The sequence below is a fragment of the Dendropsophus ebraccatus genome, chromosome 5 (genome assembly GCF_027789765.1).
Source record: "Dendropsophus ebraccatus isolate aDenEbr1 chromosome 5, aDenEbr1.pat, whole genome shotgun sequence".
In the NCBI taxonomy this organism is placed as follows: Eukaryota; Metazoa; Chordata; class Amphibia; order Anura; family Hylidae; genus Dendropsophus; species Dendropsophus ebraccatus.
This window is the reverse complement of record NC_091458.1, coordinates 135,161,888-135,181,698: the sequence shown is the minus strand read 5'-3', so window position 1 is coordinate 135,181,698 and position 19,811 is coordinate 135,161,888. Positions and strand designations below refer to the sequence as shown.

The window sequence follows — 19,811 nt, the reverse complement described above, 5'->3', positions numbered from 1 at the left end:
GAGATAATTCTTGGTGTAGCCCCGGGCACGCAATCGCTCTGATGCCAATTCGCACTGAGTGCTATATTCTGCTGCATCAGAGCAAATGCGTTTTACACGAGTGAGCTCACCGACTGGTATTGCTTGGATCGTGTGTTGAGGATGTTGACTGGATGCATGTAATATAGTGTTACCGGCTGTGGGTTTCCTGTGTATGGATGTACACACGCCGGTACCTGATGTGGACGTTATGAGATTTATGTCCAAAAATGCCATGTTAGTTGGGTGATGATGGTGTGTAAAGGAGAGATTCAAGTTATTATTATTGATATATTCAATTAATCTGACAATGTCTGTAGAATCCCCCTCCCAGACCAGTAAGAGATCATCTATATAGCGCCCATACCATTTTATACATTTGAGAAATGGGTTGGTAGGGCAAAAGATGTGTGTGGCTTCCCACCACGCCATGTATAGACGGCTCCCCTAACCTGTAAGAAAAATTCTTCATTGAATACAAAAAAATTGTGTTTCAATAGGTACACAGTAACATCAATAATGTATTCTTTCAATTCGTTAGAATAGTCACTGTACCTGTATAAGTGGTAGGCCAGGGCAGTTATTGCAAGGTCATGAGGGATCGAAGAATACAGGGCTGTCACGTCACAGGTCAACCAAGTACAGCTCTGTGACCATGTGAAATTCTTAAAAGCTGTGTGTACAGACCCTGAGTCTTTTAAATAGCCTGGCACGCGTGTCACCAAGGGTTGTAGGAGCTTATCAACCCATTCACATATTCGCTCATTGAGCGAGCCCACCCCCCATATTATGGGACGTAATGGTGGAGGGAGTATCCCCTTATGAACTTTTGGAAGTCCATAAAATATGGATAGAGTGGGGTGGGACGGTATAAGGTAATCCGCTTGTTTCTCATCCAAAATGCCCAGGGCAACACCCTCTTGTACAAGATTTCTGAGACTGACCAGGAAGTCAACAGTAGGGTCATGGGAAAGTCTCTTGTAAGTAGACATATCATTCAGAATGGTGTATGCCGTTTCTTCATATGTTCGAGAGTCCATGACTACAATTTTTCCCCCCTTGTCCGCCATTTTAATGACTATATCTTTATTTGCTTGTAATTCTTTAATGGCTTGCCTTTCTGACCATGTTGTGTTCGGTTGATGACTGTTCACACCGGATTTCGTATACAGATTTTTAAGATCTCTTTCCATGGCATGTTGGAATACATCTAACGCAGTTACCCGGGACTTCAGAGGATAGTATGTGGGATTAGAGGTGTGGATGTGTACACTGTGCAATTCCCTTTCTTTCTCCAGTTTACCTTCATATTCCAAGTCCATTAATTGCGTTAGATTGACTTGTTCTGAGAATAATAAATTGATGAATTCATTTTCATATGAGACAGGAGAGTTAGAGTGAAGAATGTTGGAATGCCCTTGACATGAGTCATAGAAATGACGTTTCAGTGTGAGCAGTCGTGCAAACTTATTGACATCCATCAAGGTTTTAAAAACCTCGAATTTTTGTGATGGAACAAAGGTAAGTCCTTTTGATAAAATTTTTACGTGATTCGGTTCCAGAGGAAAAGAGGATAGGTTAATTATACTTTCTGATGTTATAGACTTATTTGTTATAGATTTTTCTATGTTATCAGTTTTTGGGCTTAGTACTTTTTGTTGTATCGCCTGTTCCGTGCGGGATATCGGCTTTCTTTTTCTATGCTTTCGTCCCGCACGTCGTACCCATTTTTTGGAGGTTGCTTGTTAGTTGTTGTAGTCCCACGTGCACCCTCTTGTTTGTACTTTTTAGAATTAGTGTATTTGTGATTTTTCTTAGGCTTATTATGATGTTCCTGATTAGAATCTAGTCCTGATTCCGAGTCCGTGTAATCAGTTGTGTCCAAGTCCATAGAAGAGAAACTAACGTGTGCTGTGTTATCTTGATGTGTTTGTTCTTTATTTGCTTTTTTTAGGATAGATTTAGGTGTTTGCCGTCTGTTGTTTTTCCAGGTGTAAACTTGATCATAAGTGTAATCATTATTGTCTCTCTGGAATTTGCGTTTCTTAACGCTTAAGATGTATTCCTCTAGTTCTTGGATGCGATTTTTTGTTATTTTATTGAGCTGATCATATTCCAATGTGTTGGAAAAGGTTTGCAGTTCAACTTTAGTGGATTCAAGCTGTGTTTTTAGATCCTCCAATTTTATTTGTTCATGTTTCGTGATTATTTTTATCAGGCGAAATGAAAAATCATTAATGGCTTCCATCCATTCTTTTTGGAAGTCCTCCGATATGTTTGCACTGGGACTCTTGTATATTCGTAAACCTCTGGGGATCATATTTTTTTCCGCATAGGTATTGAGCGTATTCAGATCCCACCATAGACGCAACTCCTGTGATCGGAGTTTTTCCCATTTGTGGAACAGGCTTTTGCACTCGGGATTGCCGGTGCTTGCTAAGTCAAACACGGTAGTTATTTTGCGCTTCCTTTCCTCCATTAATCCATTTAAATCAAAGTTTGCATTAAATAGTTTGGGGGATTCCGCACGTGGCGACAGCAAACATGTTTATTTATTTAATTTTAGTTATAAAATGGGAAAAGGGGAGGGATATAAACTTTTATTACGGGTTGGGATTTTTTTTTCATTAATGAAAAACATTTTTTACTTGTACTTTAACTTGAAGTCCCCCTGGGGGACTTCCACATAAAGGGGGACATTTATTAAGTCCGACGTTTTTTACGCCGGACTTAAAAATGTCCCCGCATCTCTGGCACTACGGAGATTTATGTAGAGGCGGACTGCCCCTACATAAATCCTGTGCGCGCCGGTGCGCTCGGCAGAAAACCTACGCCAGCTGAGAGCTGGAGTAGGTTTCCTGCGTATCTTTAACACTAAGCAATGGTAGATCGCACGGACTCTGAGTCCGCGCCCCCGTTCTGCCCCCTCCACACCTCCTCCCCGCCCCCCTGGCGTACGAGGCAGAAAGTGCAGATTTACGAATATTTTGTTAGCAAAACGGCCATTTTGCAAATAAAATATTTGCAAATCGTCACTTTCCGCCGAAAAACAAAGATACGCCACATGTCCCCCAAAGACCTTAAAGGCATACTCTGGCAAACAAAAATTTTTTCAAACCAACTGGTTTCAGAAAGTTATATAGATTTGTAATTTACTTCTATTAAAAATCTCAAGTCTTTCCATACTTACCAGCTGCTGTATGCCTTGCAGGAAGTGGTGGTTTCTTTTCAGTCTGACACAGTGCTCTCTGCTGCCACCTCTGTCCATGTCAGGAACTGTCCAGATCTGTAGCAAATCCCAATAGAAAATCTCTCCTGCTCTGGACAGTTCCTGTCTAAGACAGAGGTGGCAGCAGAGAGCACTGTGTCAGACTGAAAAGAAAAAAACACTTCCTGCGGAACATAGAGCAGCTGATAAATACTGGAAGACTTGACATTTTTAAAAATAAGTAAATTACAAATCTAAATAACTTTCTGAAACCAGTTGACTTGAAATAATTTAGTTTTGCCGGATTACCCCTTTAAGGCTATTTTTTTGCCCGGTCCTGAAAGGGTTTAATGGAGTTTATTGGCTTTTTCGAGGTTTTTTGATTTGGACAGTATGAACATTTTCCCACAATTTGAACTGCCTACCGAAACAATACGGAGTCTAATAAGGTCTGTATTACCGTAAATAGAGAGCTCTTACAATGGATTGTGTTGTGTTGATAAAAGAACAAACTGATTCATAGTCTTGTTGTTTCCCTTTTTTTTTTTTTTATCTTTCTTGGCATAAACATTTCTTATTTATCTTCCCTCCATGCCTCATTTGTAGTGTATACTTGCAGCCTTCATGTTGAAATCACAAAGTTATCTGATCTTTAGCGCATTGGCTGTGTAGATTATCAATGGCTGAATGCTCAAGGCCCTCGCTGCGTGTGTGATCATGAAAGGGTAATTTTATCTTTGTGTGAAGATATTTTTGGAGACAAGATATTGGGCAATGTTATCAGAGGAACTATTCATCTATAAATGATAATTTCCCTTTAAATTAAGCGTTTAACACATTGGAAAATGTACCTCCTGCTGTGGAATATAAGGCTATTGAGGTGTCATTGAAGGATTACACGGCTATATAAAAACACAGTGCCGCAAGCCTGGAGCTTGGATATTGAGCTACTATGTTGAGCCTACAACCCATGCAATCATCTTCAATTACTTCCTTTCCGTATCATCAAGAGTGGATAAACATTCGTTTTTTTAGTTCTTTAGCAGTTGAAAAAACATATATTCAGATCTGTAAAAACAGAATGGGTAAACATTGGAGATGAGCGAACCTCGAGCATTCCCAGGTTCAGCCAGGTTCAGGAAGGAAATTGATTACTGGTGGCTGAAGAAGTAGGTTCCAGCCCTAGGGAGTCCTGGGAAACATGGATGCAGCCTATGGCCTATGATTATATTCATATTTCCAGGCAGCCTTAGGGCTACATCCAACTTCTTTAGCCACCGGTAATCAAATGCCGCACACTTGGGTTTAGACGAACCCCAGCATGCTCAAGGTTTGCTCATCTCTAGTAAATGTACAGAGCAGAATTTTCTGCCGCAGATCTGCTTTCTCCCTAGGGGTATGTGCACACTGAGCAATTCTCGAGGAATTGAAGCAGAAAGTTTTCAGGCAGAATTCAAGCAGAATTTAAGCCCGCCATGAACTTCTATAAGATTCCTCTAGCAGATCTATGGCAGAAAATTCTGCTGGGAAATTCTGCAGTGTGAACAACAGAGCAGAAAACCCATTGAACACAATGGGAATTTGCTCTGTACATATTTTATGGGAGGAATTTCAAGCTTCAATTCCTCACCTAATTCCTCGCCTTTTCCTCAGTATGCACATACCCCAAGAAGTAACATGTCACTTCTTTTGGCAGAATCTGCTAGAGGAATCCTATAGAAGGGTATGTGCACACTGAGGAAAAGGCGAGAAATTAGGTGAGGAATTGAAGAGGAATTTCAGCTTGAAATTCCTCCTATAAAATATGTACAGAGCAAAGTACCATTGTGTTCAATGGGTTTTCTGCTCTGTTGTTCACACTGCAGAATTTCCAAGCAGAATTTTCTGCTGTAGATCTGCTAGAGGAATCCTATAGAAGTCAATGGGGGCTTAAATTCTGCTTGAATTCTGCCTGAAAACTTTCTGCTTCAATTCCTCGAGAATTCCTCAGTGTGCACATACCCTATTCCTCAGTGTGCACATACCCTAAAGGGCCGAGTCCCACCTGCTGTCTCTTTCAGTGGGAGGCCTTGCATGTCTCCGCGGGAGGGGGTTCGGAGCGGAATCTCTGTGCCGATTCCGTAGTGTGAGCAGGCCCTGTTTGTCATACTGTGTATATGGCATGGTAAACTGTTACTAATATTCTTTCACCATTTTAATACACCTATGCAGAGTCTTCAAGATGGAATTTTGTAAACTCAGCTTTTTGTCTTATTAGTGACATTGCACGGAATGTCCACTACTATGAATTGTTTGCTTTTTTACGTAGCCATTTATCAAGCTGCTTAATGCTGTTTGGTAATGTTGAGCGGCCTTGCTGAACTGTTTGTGTTCGGTAACGTCCTCTGAACCCGAATGCTCTGCATTTGCCCCCCAGCGGCTGTAGAAGGTGGATGCCGACATAGGGCTGCCAGAAAAACATGGATACAGCCAATGGTCACGTTTTCCAAGAATCCTTCTCCTACTTGCTTCGGCATAATGTGGCTTTGTGTATCTAACTGATTGGAGAATAGAACATACACATAGTAAAAATTTGTTTGCAGGTTCTAAAAAGCTTCTTTACTCTATTGCTGATAATTGGACATTAAATGGACCACCAGAGGGCCAGTGCTTCCTTTCTGCTGACTATCCTCAGGTAAAAAAAAAAAAAAAAGTACACTTTCTTTTTTTTCACTCTTCCAATCCCACTGCATGGAAGCAGAGGCCACAGCCTATATGTCATGCTGCCACCCTCTGGAGGCCCACACAAAAGGGCACCGAACCCAACCCGCTGCATCAAGGCAGTTGATCACGTTGGCCACATTTTTCTGTACGTTAAATTTAAACGTAATGAAACTGATACTGTGAAATGGATGCAAAAACGCAGCGTGAGGCTATGTTCACACACTATCTTTTCTTTGTTGCTTGCGGTCGTCTTTTAGAGTCTAAATGATGGCCATTTACCGTATGAATGATTTTGTAATGCTACTGGCCACACTGAAGTTTTTCTGGTAAACTTTTCACACAAGTAAATACGCGCTCATTTCAAGGTGAACAAGGCCTCCTTCCTTGTTCTGAGTTCCAAGTTGACCTGTAGAGTTTACTAAAGGGAAATTTTCCACTTTTTATGACTTCGTATAAAAAGTCATTAGGAAAATGATGACTCCTCTATGTTTGATAAAGAAAGTTAATGCACTTTCAAGATCCATTAGCTAATGGTTACCTATTACTTCCTTTGTCACATTACAACATGCTCTAAGGAGGTCTGTTGAGTTTTTATTTCGCCATCAGGTGATCTTTGCTTTAAGATCTATTTAATCAGAACCTCTACTCAGAAGGACAAGCCTTATGCCGAATAGCATATGAATATCATTAAAGTGTACCTGTCGTTATAACTTTCAAAATCTAAATCAACAGTAGAGGTGAAATAAAGCAAATTTGCCATATACATAATACAAAACTAGAGAATAAGTAGAGGCTGCACCTCACACCTATAATTGACACTAATGCCTCTCGGCTACATTTAAAAACCAACACCAGAATGTTGGTATATAATTTGATCAAACCATATTGCCTCATGTACCGCGTGCAGGTCTTCTGGCCCACATGAGTCCCTACACTAAACCAACACTGTATCGGTCAGCGACCACCAACCCCGCAAAGCAAAGGACAACAGGGGAGGGGGGGCCTTAAAATGGCCCTGCAACCCCACTGTCACAGGACCAAACCCACTGCCCCCCCCCCCACATGGAAAGTCAGCAACAGAACAATGGAGGTCAAGCATGGTCTGGGAATGCTAGAAGACACATTTGCACCTTTATCCTCCGCATCACGCAAGCATGACCAACTTATCTCACAATTACGAGTAAAGACAGATGACTTGGAGAATCACCTGAGAAGGAATAATGTACCGGGCGTACCAGAGTAAAAAAAGAGAGGTTACTAATCCCACAGAATTCTGTAAGGTCTGGCTAGAACAAAATAATGCAAAAAATAACCTGTCATCCATGTATGCTGTTGAATGAGCCCTAAAATGCCCACAAGACCTTGAGCAAGCAATATTGATGAAATTGCTACACAATCGTGATCTCGATTCGACCTTAAGAGCTGCGTAGAATTTGCTGGAGATCACTTTCAACGGAAGTAAACTCTCCTTCCCAGATCATTCTGCATAAGTCCAAAAGTCCAGTTCATCAAAGTGAAGAGGAGGCTGCACAATCTTCAGTTCTCGTATGCCATATTGTATCCAACCTGACTGTGGGTAGTTGCTGCTGGAAAGACCCATTTCTTTTTCAGTCCCAGAGATAAGACACATTGGCTGGATCAAGAGGAGCAGCATCTTTGTGGGAGGAGGAGACTGGCTCGCCACAACCTACCTCCCTGAAAGTCATTACAGTTGCAACTGTGGCCGGTTACAGTGGCCCCGAAGGATCGCTGGGAGTCTGATAAGTGTAAGTTCTTTTGACTGACCTTACTCAGGGGCCTGTTCCACGGAGCGATAATCGTCCGAATCGGCCCGATTCGGCTGATTATCACTGAGTGGAATAGAGACAACGATCAGCTGATGATCATGTCATCGTCTGATCGTTTATTTAGGTTCAAACCTAAAATCATCAGGCACCGACCGCGCATTGCTGTGTGGAATAGCGATGATTGGCTGAGGGGTCTGTCATCTCAGACAGGCCACACCGAAGCTGCTGCTGCGCGCGGGACCGGGAGTAAGAAGAAGATCTGCAACATTTTTAGGTAAAGTATGGTGTTTAAACAAGGGCTGCAAGCACATTGGTAACAATGTCCCTGCAGCCCTCGCCAAATGATTATCGGGCCTTGTAATAGGCCAGGAAATGAGCGCCAATCTAGCAGATCGGCGCTCTTTCACATTATTGATCGGGCACCTCATCGGCCCATGGAATAGGACCCTCACTGGGCATGTTGATGCATACTTAGTTCAACAACAAAAGGGAGAATCCTAGGTTTGTGGGCTCATACCAAATGAACTATTTTCTGAAAATTGTCTGAATTGTCTGAAAATGCTAAAAATTGTCTTGTGTGTATTTGAATCATAGTTTTGTCATATTTTTAATGTCTTATGTGCCTTCTTGATATCACGGACATAACTGCTTTCTATGTGTGCTGCCCAGTTATTTATCCTAGTGTAAATGTCCTGTGAAAAACTATAAACCAGCAAACAAGGAGGGCATGAATCTGCAGGGGCGGACTTAAAGTGTAACTGTCATATTTTTTTTTATTGCAGAAATCAGTAGTATAAGCGATTTTAAGAAACTCTGTAATAGGTTTTATCAGCCAAAAAAGCCTCCTTCTGTACTTAAGAAGCAATCTCCCAGCCTCCCCCCCTGACTTCTTATCTGTGCATTATCAGGCAAACACGTCTTCATTACAGACAAGCCAGTGAAGACGGGTTCTGCTCTCTCCATTCTATCCTTATGGAGGGGGGAGGGGCCGAGGGAGATGAGGGAGCAGGAAGAGGTGACATGAAGGTCAGCTGTTTGTAGACTGTCTGGGCACCTAAACCGCAGGATTATGGGGTCAGATAGGTCAGTGCTTATCTATGAACTTACTGAGAGAAGATTGCAGGGTGTTGTGCTGTGCAGGACTGCTCCGTGCTCAGTCACTCCTAACAGCCCCTCCCCTTTCCATAGCCACATAATGAAGACAGAAATCCTGCTGCTTCTGAAGTCAGGGGGGAGGCTGGGAGATTGCTTTTTCAGTCCAGAAGGAAACTCTTTTGGTTTATAAAACATATTACAGAGTTTCTTAAAATCGCTTGAACTGTTTGAATGATTTCAAAAAAATGGCCCTGAAATGACAGTTACGATTTAAATACAATGCTACCGAGAAATATTATCAAAGGAGGGTGACAAATTTCCTATTCTAGCAACCCACTAATTCTAGCAAAGAAGGATACTACTGGGAGCACACAAAAACACCAAAGGCAAAAAGAAAAAAGCCATTTACTCCTAAAGCCAAAAACGCCTCCAAAAAAGTACAAGAAAAACACCATAAAAATGGCAAGAAAAACGCCCCCAAAAAATCTTGTGTCTTGACTAGAGATGAGTGCAACTCCAACATGATCAATTGCGGCAAAGTTATTAGAAGCGCATGACAAGTTTTACTGTATTTCACATTTCCTGCCCTTAGTACTGCACATTTGTTCTTCATTATTGTTATATAGTTCTATTAGTGAGAATTTTAGCGCTTTGTTATTAATCGATACCTTTCGGAATACACGTTATCTTGTATTCTGTTTAAACTGACCCGTCATTATCCTCAAAGGCAGTGTGCTGTGCTTTAATGTGTTAAATGTCAAAGAAAACCATTTAGCCAGGAGAACTAGCGTATTAACTTAATAGAATATTGATAGCTTTTTTAAAAGTCCATAAATCCAATTAGAAAAACCTGTGATATGAGATAAAAGCTATCATTTGTTGCCAGTGTTCATTTTTGTAGCTAAGACTTGGACTTCAAGACCCATAACTGGTTTATACTCTGCAATTTTGCCTGCGATCTGATTCATATAAAACACATCTAGCAATAACTGCTGCATAAAAGACTGGATTCATACACTGCGGAAGTGTTGCATGCGCCGCGATACGTGCATTTCACCACAGATTTGCAATGCGGTTATTGGCTGCGCTTTTTTTTACATGTAAAATATGATAAAAATATGTCTGTAAAAGCCACACAGCCAAATCCGGTTCACATTTTGACAAAGCCTGATTATCAAATAAAAAAAAAAAAAGCGTACCCCCCATCTATATAGTTTTCTAGAATAGACACCAAGCACAAGGAAATGCCTCCCAAAACTTTACAATCATGCAATTTCAAAGCCTAATGTTTAAAGGGAATCTGTCACTAGGCTTATGCTGCCTTAAATGAGGGCAGCATAAACTAGTGATAGAAATGCTGAACAGATCAGTGCATTCCTTACATTATTCTGTTTAGCTGTTCTTCTAATATGTAGGAGAATGGGATTCTTTCCACAGCACTTTCCCGCCCTCCAGTTGCCGATTGACAGTTGACGGCCTATACACAGCATGGATAGATAACTGCCAATCAGCAGCTGGTGGGTGGAGTTTTCTGCTTCTCATGAATATCGAGGACTACTGGGCTCATGCACATAATGGAGAGGACTACTTACTGTATTGTCAATGTTACTCTTACCTTCTGGTAGTAGGTATTCCCACCCCACAATGCACCAACCACCTAATTTGCATAGGTATTAGTAAAGATTTAGCAAAACAGTGCTGAGGATAAAGGTGAGAAAATGGCCTTCATTCTTCATGTCCCCGGCCCTATGGGAACATAAAACTAGGTTATAGTCTTCTAACCTGCTGTTAGTTTCCCCTTTAACCCCTTAAGCACTGAGTATTTTTTGCACTTTTCCTCCTTGTGTTTCAAAGCAAAGTCATAGTGCTTTCTTTTTTTCACCTACAGATCCATATGACTTTTTTTTCTTTTTGCGACACCAATCTTGCTTTTTAATTACACATAAATTTCCCATAAAATATGCTGTCAAACTGAAAACAAATTATTGTGTGTGTGTGTGTGTGTGTGTGTGTGTGTGGGGGGGGGGGGGGGGGGGGGCTAATAATCAGTTTTAGTTTTAGTGCATGGTATACAAAATGCTGGATTAATAAAGATCTTTGCACTACTGGTATCTTACTAGCTACTTTGTTGGTGAGATTTATCATGTGCGTTTTTTCTGTTTTTACACCAAAAATTGCACAGCAGTACTCCACTACCACCCTAGCCTACTTTTTTTTTTACCCATGCTGTTTCAGCCCAAAAAATTCTTTTCAGTCTGACACAGTGCTCTCTGCCACAAACTCTGTCCGAGACAGGAACTGTCCAGAGCAGCAGCAAATCCCCATAGAACACCTCTCCTGCTCTGGACAGTTCCTGTTTCGGACAGAGATGTCAGCAGACAGCCCTCTGTCAGACTGAAAAGAAAACACCACTTCCTGCAGGACATACAGCTGTTGATAAGTATGGTAAGATTTTTGAATAGAAGTAAAATAGAAATCATCTTTTACTTTCATATCCACTGGTTTCAGAAAGTTATATATTTTGCTGGATAACCCCTTTAAGGGATGATTTTTCTAAACTTTTTGTATCTTCTGTGTCTAGAGGTTTCGTTAAACTATTGGATTGGGCTTCTGTTATTTGTAATATCACATGTTTAACACTTCCATACTTGCTGTATTATGCATTAGGATATGTGCCTGCTGCGATTTTGTCCCCAGACCTCCAGTGATGCTGTGTTCTATAGTCGGCTCTTTTCCTACCTCAACCGCAAAGTTAGATATGTTATTGTTGATACCCACAAGATGGAGGCCTTTGTTATTCCCTTGCCAGCTTGCCAACCAATACCTTCCAAACTCCGCCCCTTGGGAGGGCCAGGTAAGGACTGTCAAAGTCAAATCTACGCTTAAAAGAGTTGTGTCATGAAGCAGTTATGTCCAATATGTACCTCCAAATAGTACGATGGTCACCTGTGCCCCCATATAGTATAGGAGGTCTTCCATGTAGGTAGTTCACCTAGTGGTTAGTCCCCATTGTAGGTAAGACCCCTCCCCAGTAGTAAACACCATCTGCTGTAGGAAATTTCCCCACCTGTAAGCATTTTCCCCCTTGTAAAAAAAATAAAACATACATACTTACCCGGCTTTCGGCTAGTCCCTGACTTCTTCTTCCTTTAAGCCCTGCAAGCTCCTGCACTTGGGGACTGGAGGAGACAGTGACCTTTTGTGGCAGAATTCTCCCTGCGGCCACTAGAGTGACTGGCAGGGCAGGGATCCAATGGCTTCTCCCTGTCAGTCCCCTGTATTTATCTATGAGGTTTCATTAGGAAAACTTATAGTTAAATACTTGAGTGCAGCAGCATCCGGCAGCCGAGTGGTTGCCCCCCACCCCCAGGGAGGGGGGGGGGGGCACATCATTTGCTTGCCTGCCCCTGGTAGCTTTGTTGCAGCATGTAAGTGACACAAGGTTCACTTACATGTTGCTGCAAGCAAAGGGTCCCACAAATATCGTTACTTGGGGCAGCCTGAGAACAGAGGTCAGGGGTTATCAGTGCACCAGTGATGAAGCAGAGCCGTCCTGTGTCCCACTGCTTAACTCTTTGTTTGCTGCAGCATGTAACTGACACACGGGTACCTTAGATGCTGCTGCACATAAAGAGTTAAGCAGCAGGGCACAGGACAGATCTGCTTCTTCTCTCCCAGACACCAGATGGCATCAGACACCATCAGACTGCTGTTCTTGCACTGGAATGCCCCACACTTTTTTTTGTGAAAATTAATTGAATTCATTCTATTAATTGCACAGCCCTATCTATCCAGTGTAATCCCATGCCACTTCCAACACGATTGCTCTGGTCTTCCTGTCTTTCTTTGGCCACTGATCAGCTGCATTGGTGACTAATGGTGCTTTTACACGGAACGCTTATTGTTCGAATTTTCGCGATAACAGTCGTTGGTCGTTCGCAAAAAATTTGCAGATCGCTTTGAGTAAACAGTCCTATAACAATCTACCCTATGTGTGAGATGGGCTTAAGCGATCTTAAAACGATCGCAATAAGGATTTTTTTTAATGGTTCTATCGTTCTGTCTAAACGCTGATCGTTATAAAAAACACATCGTTACTTCAAAATCGTTAAACGATCGATTGGGCGAATTATCGCTCAGTGTAAAAGGACCATTAGGGTCCTATTACACAGAGCGATTTTTAACGATTAACGACTGACGATCGCAAATGAGATTGTTTATCGTTAACCTGAAATCGTTCGCCATATTACACAGAACGATGGTCATTAGTTACAATCCTTTTTACGATCGTTATTTCGATTGTTACTATGATCGTTTATTCCTTCTGATCTCAGGAAAACAATGAACAATGTGCAATTACACTGAATGATTAGTGAAAAAATGCTGAACTTGAGCGAACGAACGCGGAATTACAGTGAATGATTAGCGAATGATTAACGATAATTTTTGGTTCAGATCTAAATCAACAATCAATGACATACAAACGATTTTTCGATCGTTGCCTGCAATTACACAGAACGATTATCGTTTTAAATTCAAACAATATAACGATTTTTAGGGCCCTTAGTAATACAGACATGTCATTTTATGGGCCAAGTAAAAAAAACCTGGTGGGGAAATGTTCTCTGCGTGTTTGCGTGGGTTTCCTCCGGGTACTCCGGTTTCCTCCCACACCCAAAAACATACAGATAGGTGAAGCGCTGCGGAATCTGTGTGCGCTATACAAATAATAAATAAAATGAAAATAAATAAATAAATAAATAAATAAATAAATAATTGGGGGAACAGGAAGCAGCTGGAGATTAAATATATATGTACTTCTTTTTCTATTTTAAAGGGGTTATCCAGCGCTACAAAAACATGGCCACTTTCTTCCAGAGACAGCCCCACTCTTGTCTCCAGCTTGGGCGGGGTTTTGCTGCTCAGTTCAAGTGAATGGAGCTTTATTGCAAATCGCACCTGAACTAGAGACAAGTGTTGTGTTGTCTTTAAAAGAAAGTGGCCATGTTTTTGTAGCACTGGATAACCCCTTTAATATTTATTGAAACCAATCCAAGGTAGTGGGCAAATTTTTTTGATAACTGGGAATACCACTTCGGAAGAAGCACTCCAGCGAAACACCTATACCTATAAAACCTATACTAGCAGTGTATTTTATTTTATCATAGCCCAGTTGCTCAGCAACTGAAGATATATTTCCTGTATTATTTAGTAAGCCAGGAATGCAATGATATTGTATGTGAGTCCCTATATTGATTAGTGGCAGAGTTATAAGCCTCCCCTGTTTTCCTCTATCAGCTGTGTGCATATTCTGTATCCTATGAGAGGCAGCTTCAAACTGCTCTTCTCTGCCTTGTAAGAGCTTCTGGTAGCAGACATGGAAGATAGACCAGCACTCAGCACCGTTTTTCTTGAACTCTGTAAATTAGGGCTATGTTCACACTACATAAGTACAGAAGTAATCATGGCCGTTGCAACAATGGCCGTGATTTGTACGGTACTTACGTAGTACTGCACCTGAGGGACCCCTAGCGGCACCGCAAGAAACTGACATGTCAGTTTTCTGCGGCCGCTATTCATTGAATAGCGGCTGCAGAAAACCCTGACAGTTCACACAATGCAGTGTGCTGCTCCGGACACACACTCCATTGTGAGCAGCGGGAAATTCGGATGTGGGCATGTGCAGATGCGCCCGCATCTGAATTCAGCGGCAGTAAAGATGGTCCGGTTGGTACTGCAGTACCGGCCGGTATGATCTTTTCTGACACCGGCCGTTCTGTGACGCGGCTGGGTCACAAAACGGCCGGTGTTATACAAAGTGGGAACATGGCCTAATACCTATGCTGATGAGGCGGTTTGGTGCTACCATCCTCGGTGCACCAATCCACCCTTGCCGGCCCGGCCACCTTCTGAGGCCCTACAGTGACGTCACTCCAGCACTCATCACTACAGAGCACCTGATAAATATTCGTTAGAAAAGGTGGGCCGGCCTATGTATTAAACTACAAAGTAAACAAAAAATGGTCCTGAGGATGAAAGTAAGAAACTTGAGCTATAGGAACATAGGTTAGCTGCTTCCCCTTTAAGGCCAAAACTGGCCCAGTCCTGAAGGGGTTAAGGTATGTCATCCACATATAAGCATATGAATTATTTATGTAATATCTGCGACAGGAATTAAATGTTTTTTTTGTTTATGGCTATATTTATATTAGGATTTAAAGGGGGACATACATAATTGTGATCATTGCCTTTGTATGTTGCTCTTTGGCCTCATCCACACAGTTATGGGTGAGACCGTAATGTACAGTCTGTGATTGTGAGCAGCCCATGGGTGTACTATTTGCAATCATGGACCGTGCACTTTTGAAGGGTATTAAAGTCTATAGGTCCTACTTTGTGGTCTGGGTCCGTTTTCCAAATAGACGTATGGATAACCACATTAAAAATCAATGGCTCCTTTTCCTGTCTGTAAAACAGGATGCTGGTTTGTGGACACAAAATACTGATGTGGGGATGAGGCCTTACTAAATTATATATTGATTGTATTGTATAGGTCTCGATGACAACCATCCTCATCTTTTGCTGATCCTACTTCTTCCAAACCATCCATCCTGGTCTTCATGTCCTAATAAAGTTAGGAAGATACAAAAGGATGAAGAGTTGGATGTTCCCGATGATATATTTTCATCTATATTAGAAGATGTGGAAAGAGAGGAGAGACAGATGGCAGAACAAGGCCTCCCACCTATAGGGGAGGATTGTACCAGGGTAGCAGAAGTGGGTTTGACAGAGGTGATGAATATTTTGTGTTTTCTATCAAATAATATGCAGGAAAGTGCAGTTCAGAACAACAATCATTTCCATATGGGGCCCCTAGATAACCAGCCAAACCCCATACCAACAGCAGCTCCTGTTTGGCCCTTACATCCTATGGCACCTGGTTTTCAGGCTCCTGCTTCTTGTGAACCTAATCCAGCTCAATTGTTCGATCCATCAACCATGTTTGGCCCATCTGGTTTTAACCCTTTTGCAAAATAAAAGCAAAATGTTCTTATGTGTGTTGCATATGTTTGGCCCATTTGGTTTTAAGCCTTTTATATCTAAAAGCATTATATTTGAAAGTGTATTGCATATGTTTGGCCCATTTGTTTTTAACCCTTTTATACTCTAAAAGCAAAATATTCTTATATCTTTTTGTATAGTTTTAGACTTTAGACTAGTAGTATGAAAACCACTCTTCAAAATCTCTTTATTTGTATTGAGGTTTTCAATCTGTCTGAACAGAGCCATTTACAATTTCATTAATGTGTATATTTCTAGAGATTGTTTGTATATGTTTTTATTACTACTTTTTTATATTGTTCATTGTACTGTTTACAAAGCATATTAAAATCAACATCTATAATTTTTCAGTTTTTTATGTTGTTATTATTTTGTTAAAAAAAGTAAGATTGAGAAATATTTCTTGTGGATACATGGCAACATAAAGTTCTAATACAATCTTGATCACAGTGTAACTCCAGTTACTATTAAAAGAATTTGGCATGATTCTTGGCATGATTCTTGCAATTTTTAATTTTTTTTACTAGGATTTACCACAATGTAGACCCATATAGAAAAGCTGCGATCACACATCTTTTTTTGGCCGTTTGATGGCCGTTGTTTTGGATGGGCGTCATTTTGAGCCTAAATAACATCTGTTATTGCAAAATAACACTTTCCCGCGGCCTGATTCACGCAAGCGCCGTAGTGTATCGGAACGGCGCAGGCGCACTGAGGGCCAAAGCCTATACCCTACGCACTACGGCGCATGCGCGAATCACGCCGCGCGAATGCACGCACAGTACCCAGAACCAGGAAGCTACATATGACGTCGCCAGGAGGCCGGGGGATGCGCGCCATAAATATTCACGACAAGCTGGGAGGAGGCAGTGGTGAGGCGGGCCAAAGTGCAGCACGAAGTGCGGCACCAAGACATCACCACTCCCCCTCTTTGATAGTTGTGAAGAGAAACTACAGCACTGAACTGACAAAGTACAGCGCCGATGTGAAAAATAAAGATATGACACGGCACTAGGAGCACAGACCTTCATCACACTGTCAGCACCTCAGAACAAGAATAGGTGCTGACAGGTTCCCTTTAAATAAGGGATGTGCTTTGGGCTCAAAATGACGGCCATCCAATATACAGCCATCAAACGGCAAAAAAAAAACGTTATGTGGTTGTGGCCAAATACTTATTTTCTAAGTTCCATGGTTATTCAGATGCAATTATTGTCTGGTTGGCTGTATGCTGTTGAAAAAATGACAATTTTAATAATGTTGTCATATGTACGCTATATAATAATAAGGTGTAATGTTTAATAACTCCATGGATGAAAAATATATAAGAAACCAGAAAAAAAATAAATTAACGCTCGTGGACAACACTACTTTTTTTCAATATATTTAATTGTTTTTTACACTCCATGGGTCAGGTGCAGAGAGCCTGGCCCATGGAAAGTAAAGAGTTAAGTAGCGATGCAATAGCATCACTGCTTACCTCCTCTGGGCATACGTAAATAACAGTGCATTGCAAACTGCTCCTTACTGCTGGAGTGGGGAGTCCCAGCTACAAACAGGGTTTCCCAGTCTAGAGCAGAAAACTTCTACTCTGGAGGAAGCCCTGTCTGTACTGCTATTAAGTCTGCTTAATTTGCCAGCCAGGAAGGAGTTAAGTTGTGATGCTGTGCACAGAATCACCTTTTAACTCCCTAAGAGGAGCAGAACACCGAAATCATGGGTGTTGTGTTCCTCTTCGGAAAGGATTTCCTTACTTTTCCTGGCTCCTGTCTGTGTATTCATGTGCACAGCAGCCTCTAGTGACAATCATGTAACCATCACAAGAGGCTGCTGTGCACATGAATACACATACAGGACCCAGGAAAAGTAAGAAAATCCTTTCCAAAGAGGAGCAGAACACCCATCTTTTTGGTGTTCTGCTTCTCCTAAGGGGCTAAGAAGTGATTCTGTGCACAGCGGGAAATCTTCTGTTAATACACCGGCATGAGGGGCTGTCCTATATCTTCCTCAATGACGCTGCATACTCAGCATTGGTAATTGTGCACAGAGTAGTATGATTACAGAAGATTCTCCACCAACCGTGACTACTTGGGATTGAAACACCACCAATGCCTACATAACAGGTCATTAGCATACGGAGCAGAAGATCATTAACTATGTTTTCGGGCAGAAGGAGCACATGTAAAACACTTTAGATATATCCAAGAAAGCCTTCTCATGCTATATGTTTACTTTGTTAGGTAAAATTTTGATGATTGGTTCCCTTTAAGTCCCAGCAGTTGGATCTGATACTGTTGGATCTGACACGTCCCCTATCCATGTGCCAGTTTCTTGGAAGATTCTGATTGTTAAAATTTAATGGGCATTTTAGTCTCCTCTTCATGTCACTCAACAAGAAATGGCTTCCACTATAGCCCAATTACAGTGACCCTACCCTTCCCACGCATCCCTACAAATAATCACATTTCCCAGTTCTAGTTTTTGGCGACTAGGAAGATGAGAGGTCAGCATTTCTTAAGTAGAAGTCTCAAGGATTGTCCATGGACAGAACCTCTCTGGCCTACTTTCCCCCACAGAAAAGGTAGATTCCCAAATGGTGTCTCACTAGGAGAGACCATGCACATCTGTGGGATTTGCCCCTATATAGTCCCCTGCATTGAAGTATGCTTCCAAAATTACCACAACTCCATTAATCTAAAAAGTATTTTCCAAAATTTGTTTTTCATACTCATACTTGGGTATTTATTTTATTTTAATTAATTGATGGATAGAACTTTGTTAAAGGAGGCGTTACATCATTTTTTTTTTAAACCCACTATGAGATGCTGCTTAAAAAATTTAATGTTAAAGAGGTACTCCGGGCTGGGGTTATTTTTAGGGTATGGCCAGGGTAGGGGTAGAAATAGAGGCTGATGGTCACTTACCTCCCCAGTTCCAGCTCCGGGTCCCAGATCAGGCCGCTCCGTTCTTTTGTCCCGTGGCCGCTTCCTGGTCTGGGCTGCAGCTTGAGATGTGACTTCTGAAGGCAGCTCAGCTATTCAGCGGCTGAGGTGGGACTCCGCTACCAGTTAGACCAGGAAGCGGCTGCAGGAAGGAAGAACGGGGCGGCATGATCCGGGACCCAGCGCTGGAACCAGGTAAGTGACCGGCGGCCTCTATTTCCACTCCTTCCCCGGCCATACCCTAAAAATAACCCCAGCCCGGAGTACCCCTTTAAGTGTCATAGAAGCCCCCTAGATGCAGGTCCCACTTCTTTGACCCAATCTATCTGTGGATCCAAGGCTTTCCAGCTCCCTCTGGCCATGTAATAGCTGTGAGAGGTCGTAAGGAGGCCAAAAACAAATAAATACTAATAAATAGTGTATGATGTATAACAACATATACTGGACATTTTCTACTTTTATTGTCCCAGAATGTCTAATATAATAAAAAAGTAATTACTTAAAGGACAGGCTAGATGGACCAAGTGGTCTTTTTCTGCCGAGAATCTTCTAAATTTCTATGCCTTAACCTCATTTATTTCCCTTTTGGTCAGAAAACATAAAACCAGTGAGAATACTGTCTTTTTTTAAATCAATTATGTGGTCCGATTCTGGCGGAAGCTAATCTACTGTTTCCTCTGCACTAGGTCTTTATACATCCCAGTCCTAGTCCCAGTATGTAAGGGGGAAAAAAGGTTTCTTTTTTGTTTTAAAGGCTTTATCCAGTGCTACAAAAAAATGACCACTTTTCCCCTCTCCCCAGTCTCCAGATTTGGGGGTTTTCAAACTCAGTTCCGTTAAAGTAAATGGAACTTAATTGCAATCCGCACCTGAACTGGAGAAAAGAGAGGGGAAAAGTAGCCATGTTTTTGTAGAGCTGGATAACCCTTTTAATAGCAGATCTTTACACAAAACCATTGTATTTTTATTCTCATTTTCAGACAGGCCAAGAAATCA

The 19,811-nt window shown here is 41.7% G+C and overlaps 1 protein-coding gene across 4 annotated transcripts in view; it reads left to right on the top strand.

Annotated features, from left to right (window-relative positions):
- Positions 1-16,130, top strand: part of SPOCD1 (SPOC domain containing 1) — a 75,821-nt gene extending 59,691 nt beyond the window's left edge. The window contains exons 14-15 of one of the 4 annotated variants that reach the window (XR_011363202.1): positions 7,541-7,695; positions 11,479-11,568. Coding sequence is in view for 3 of the 4 variants with exons in the window: in XM_069971326.1 (XP_069827427.1) it covers positions 11,479-11,665; positions 15,365-15,849 (672 nt within the window). In the remaining variant the exon portion in view is untranslated. Of the gene's footprint in view, positions 1-7,540; positions 7,696-11,478; positions 11,666-15,364 lie in introns of those variants that run through there. The other 3 variants (XM_069971326.1, XM_069971327.1, XM_069971328.1) reach the window with 3 other exon arrangements.
- Positions 16,131-19,811: the final 3,681 nt, after the last annotated feature.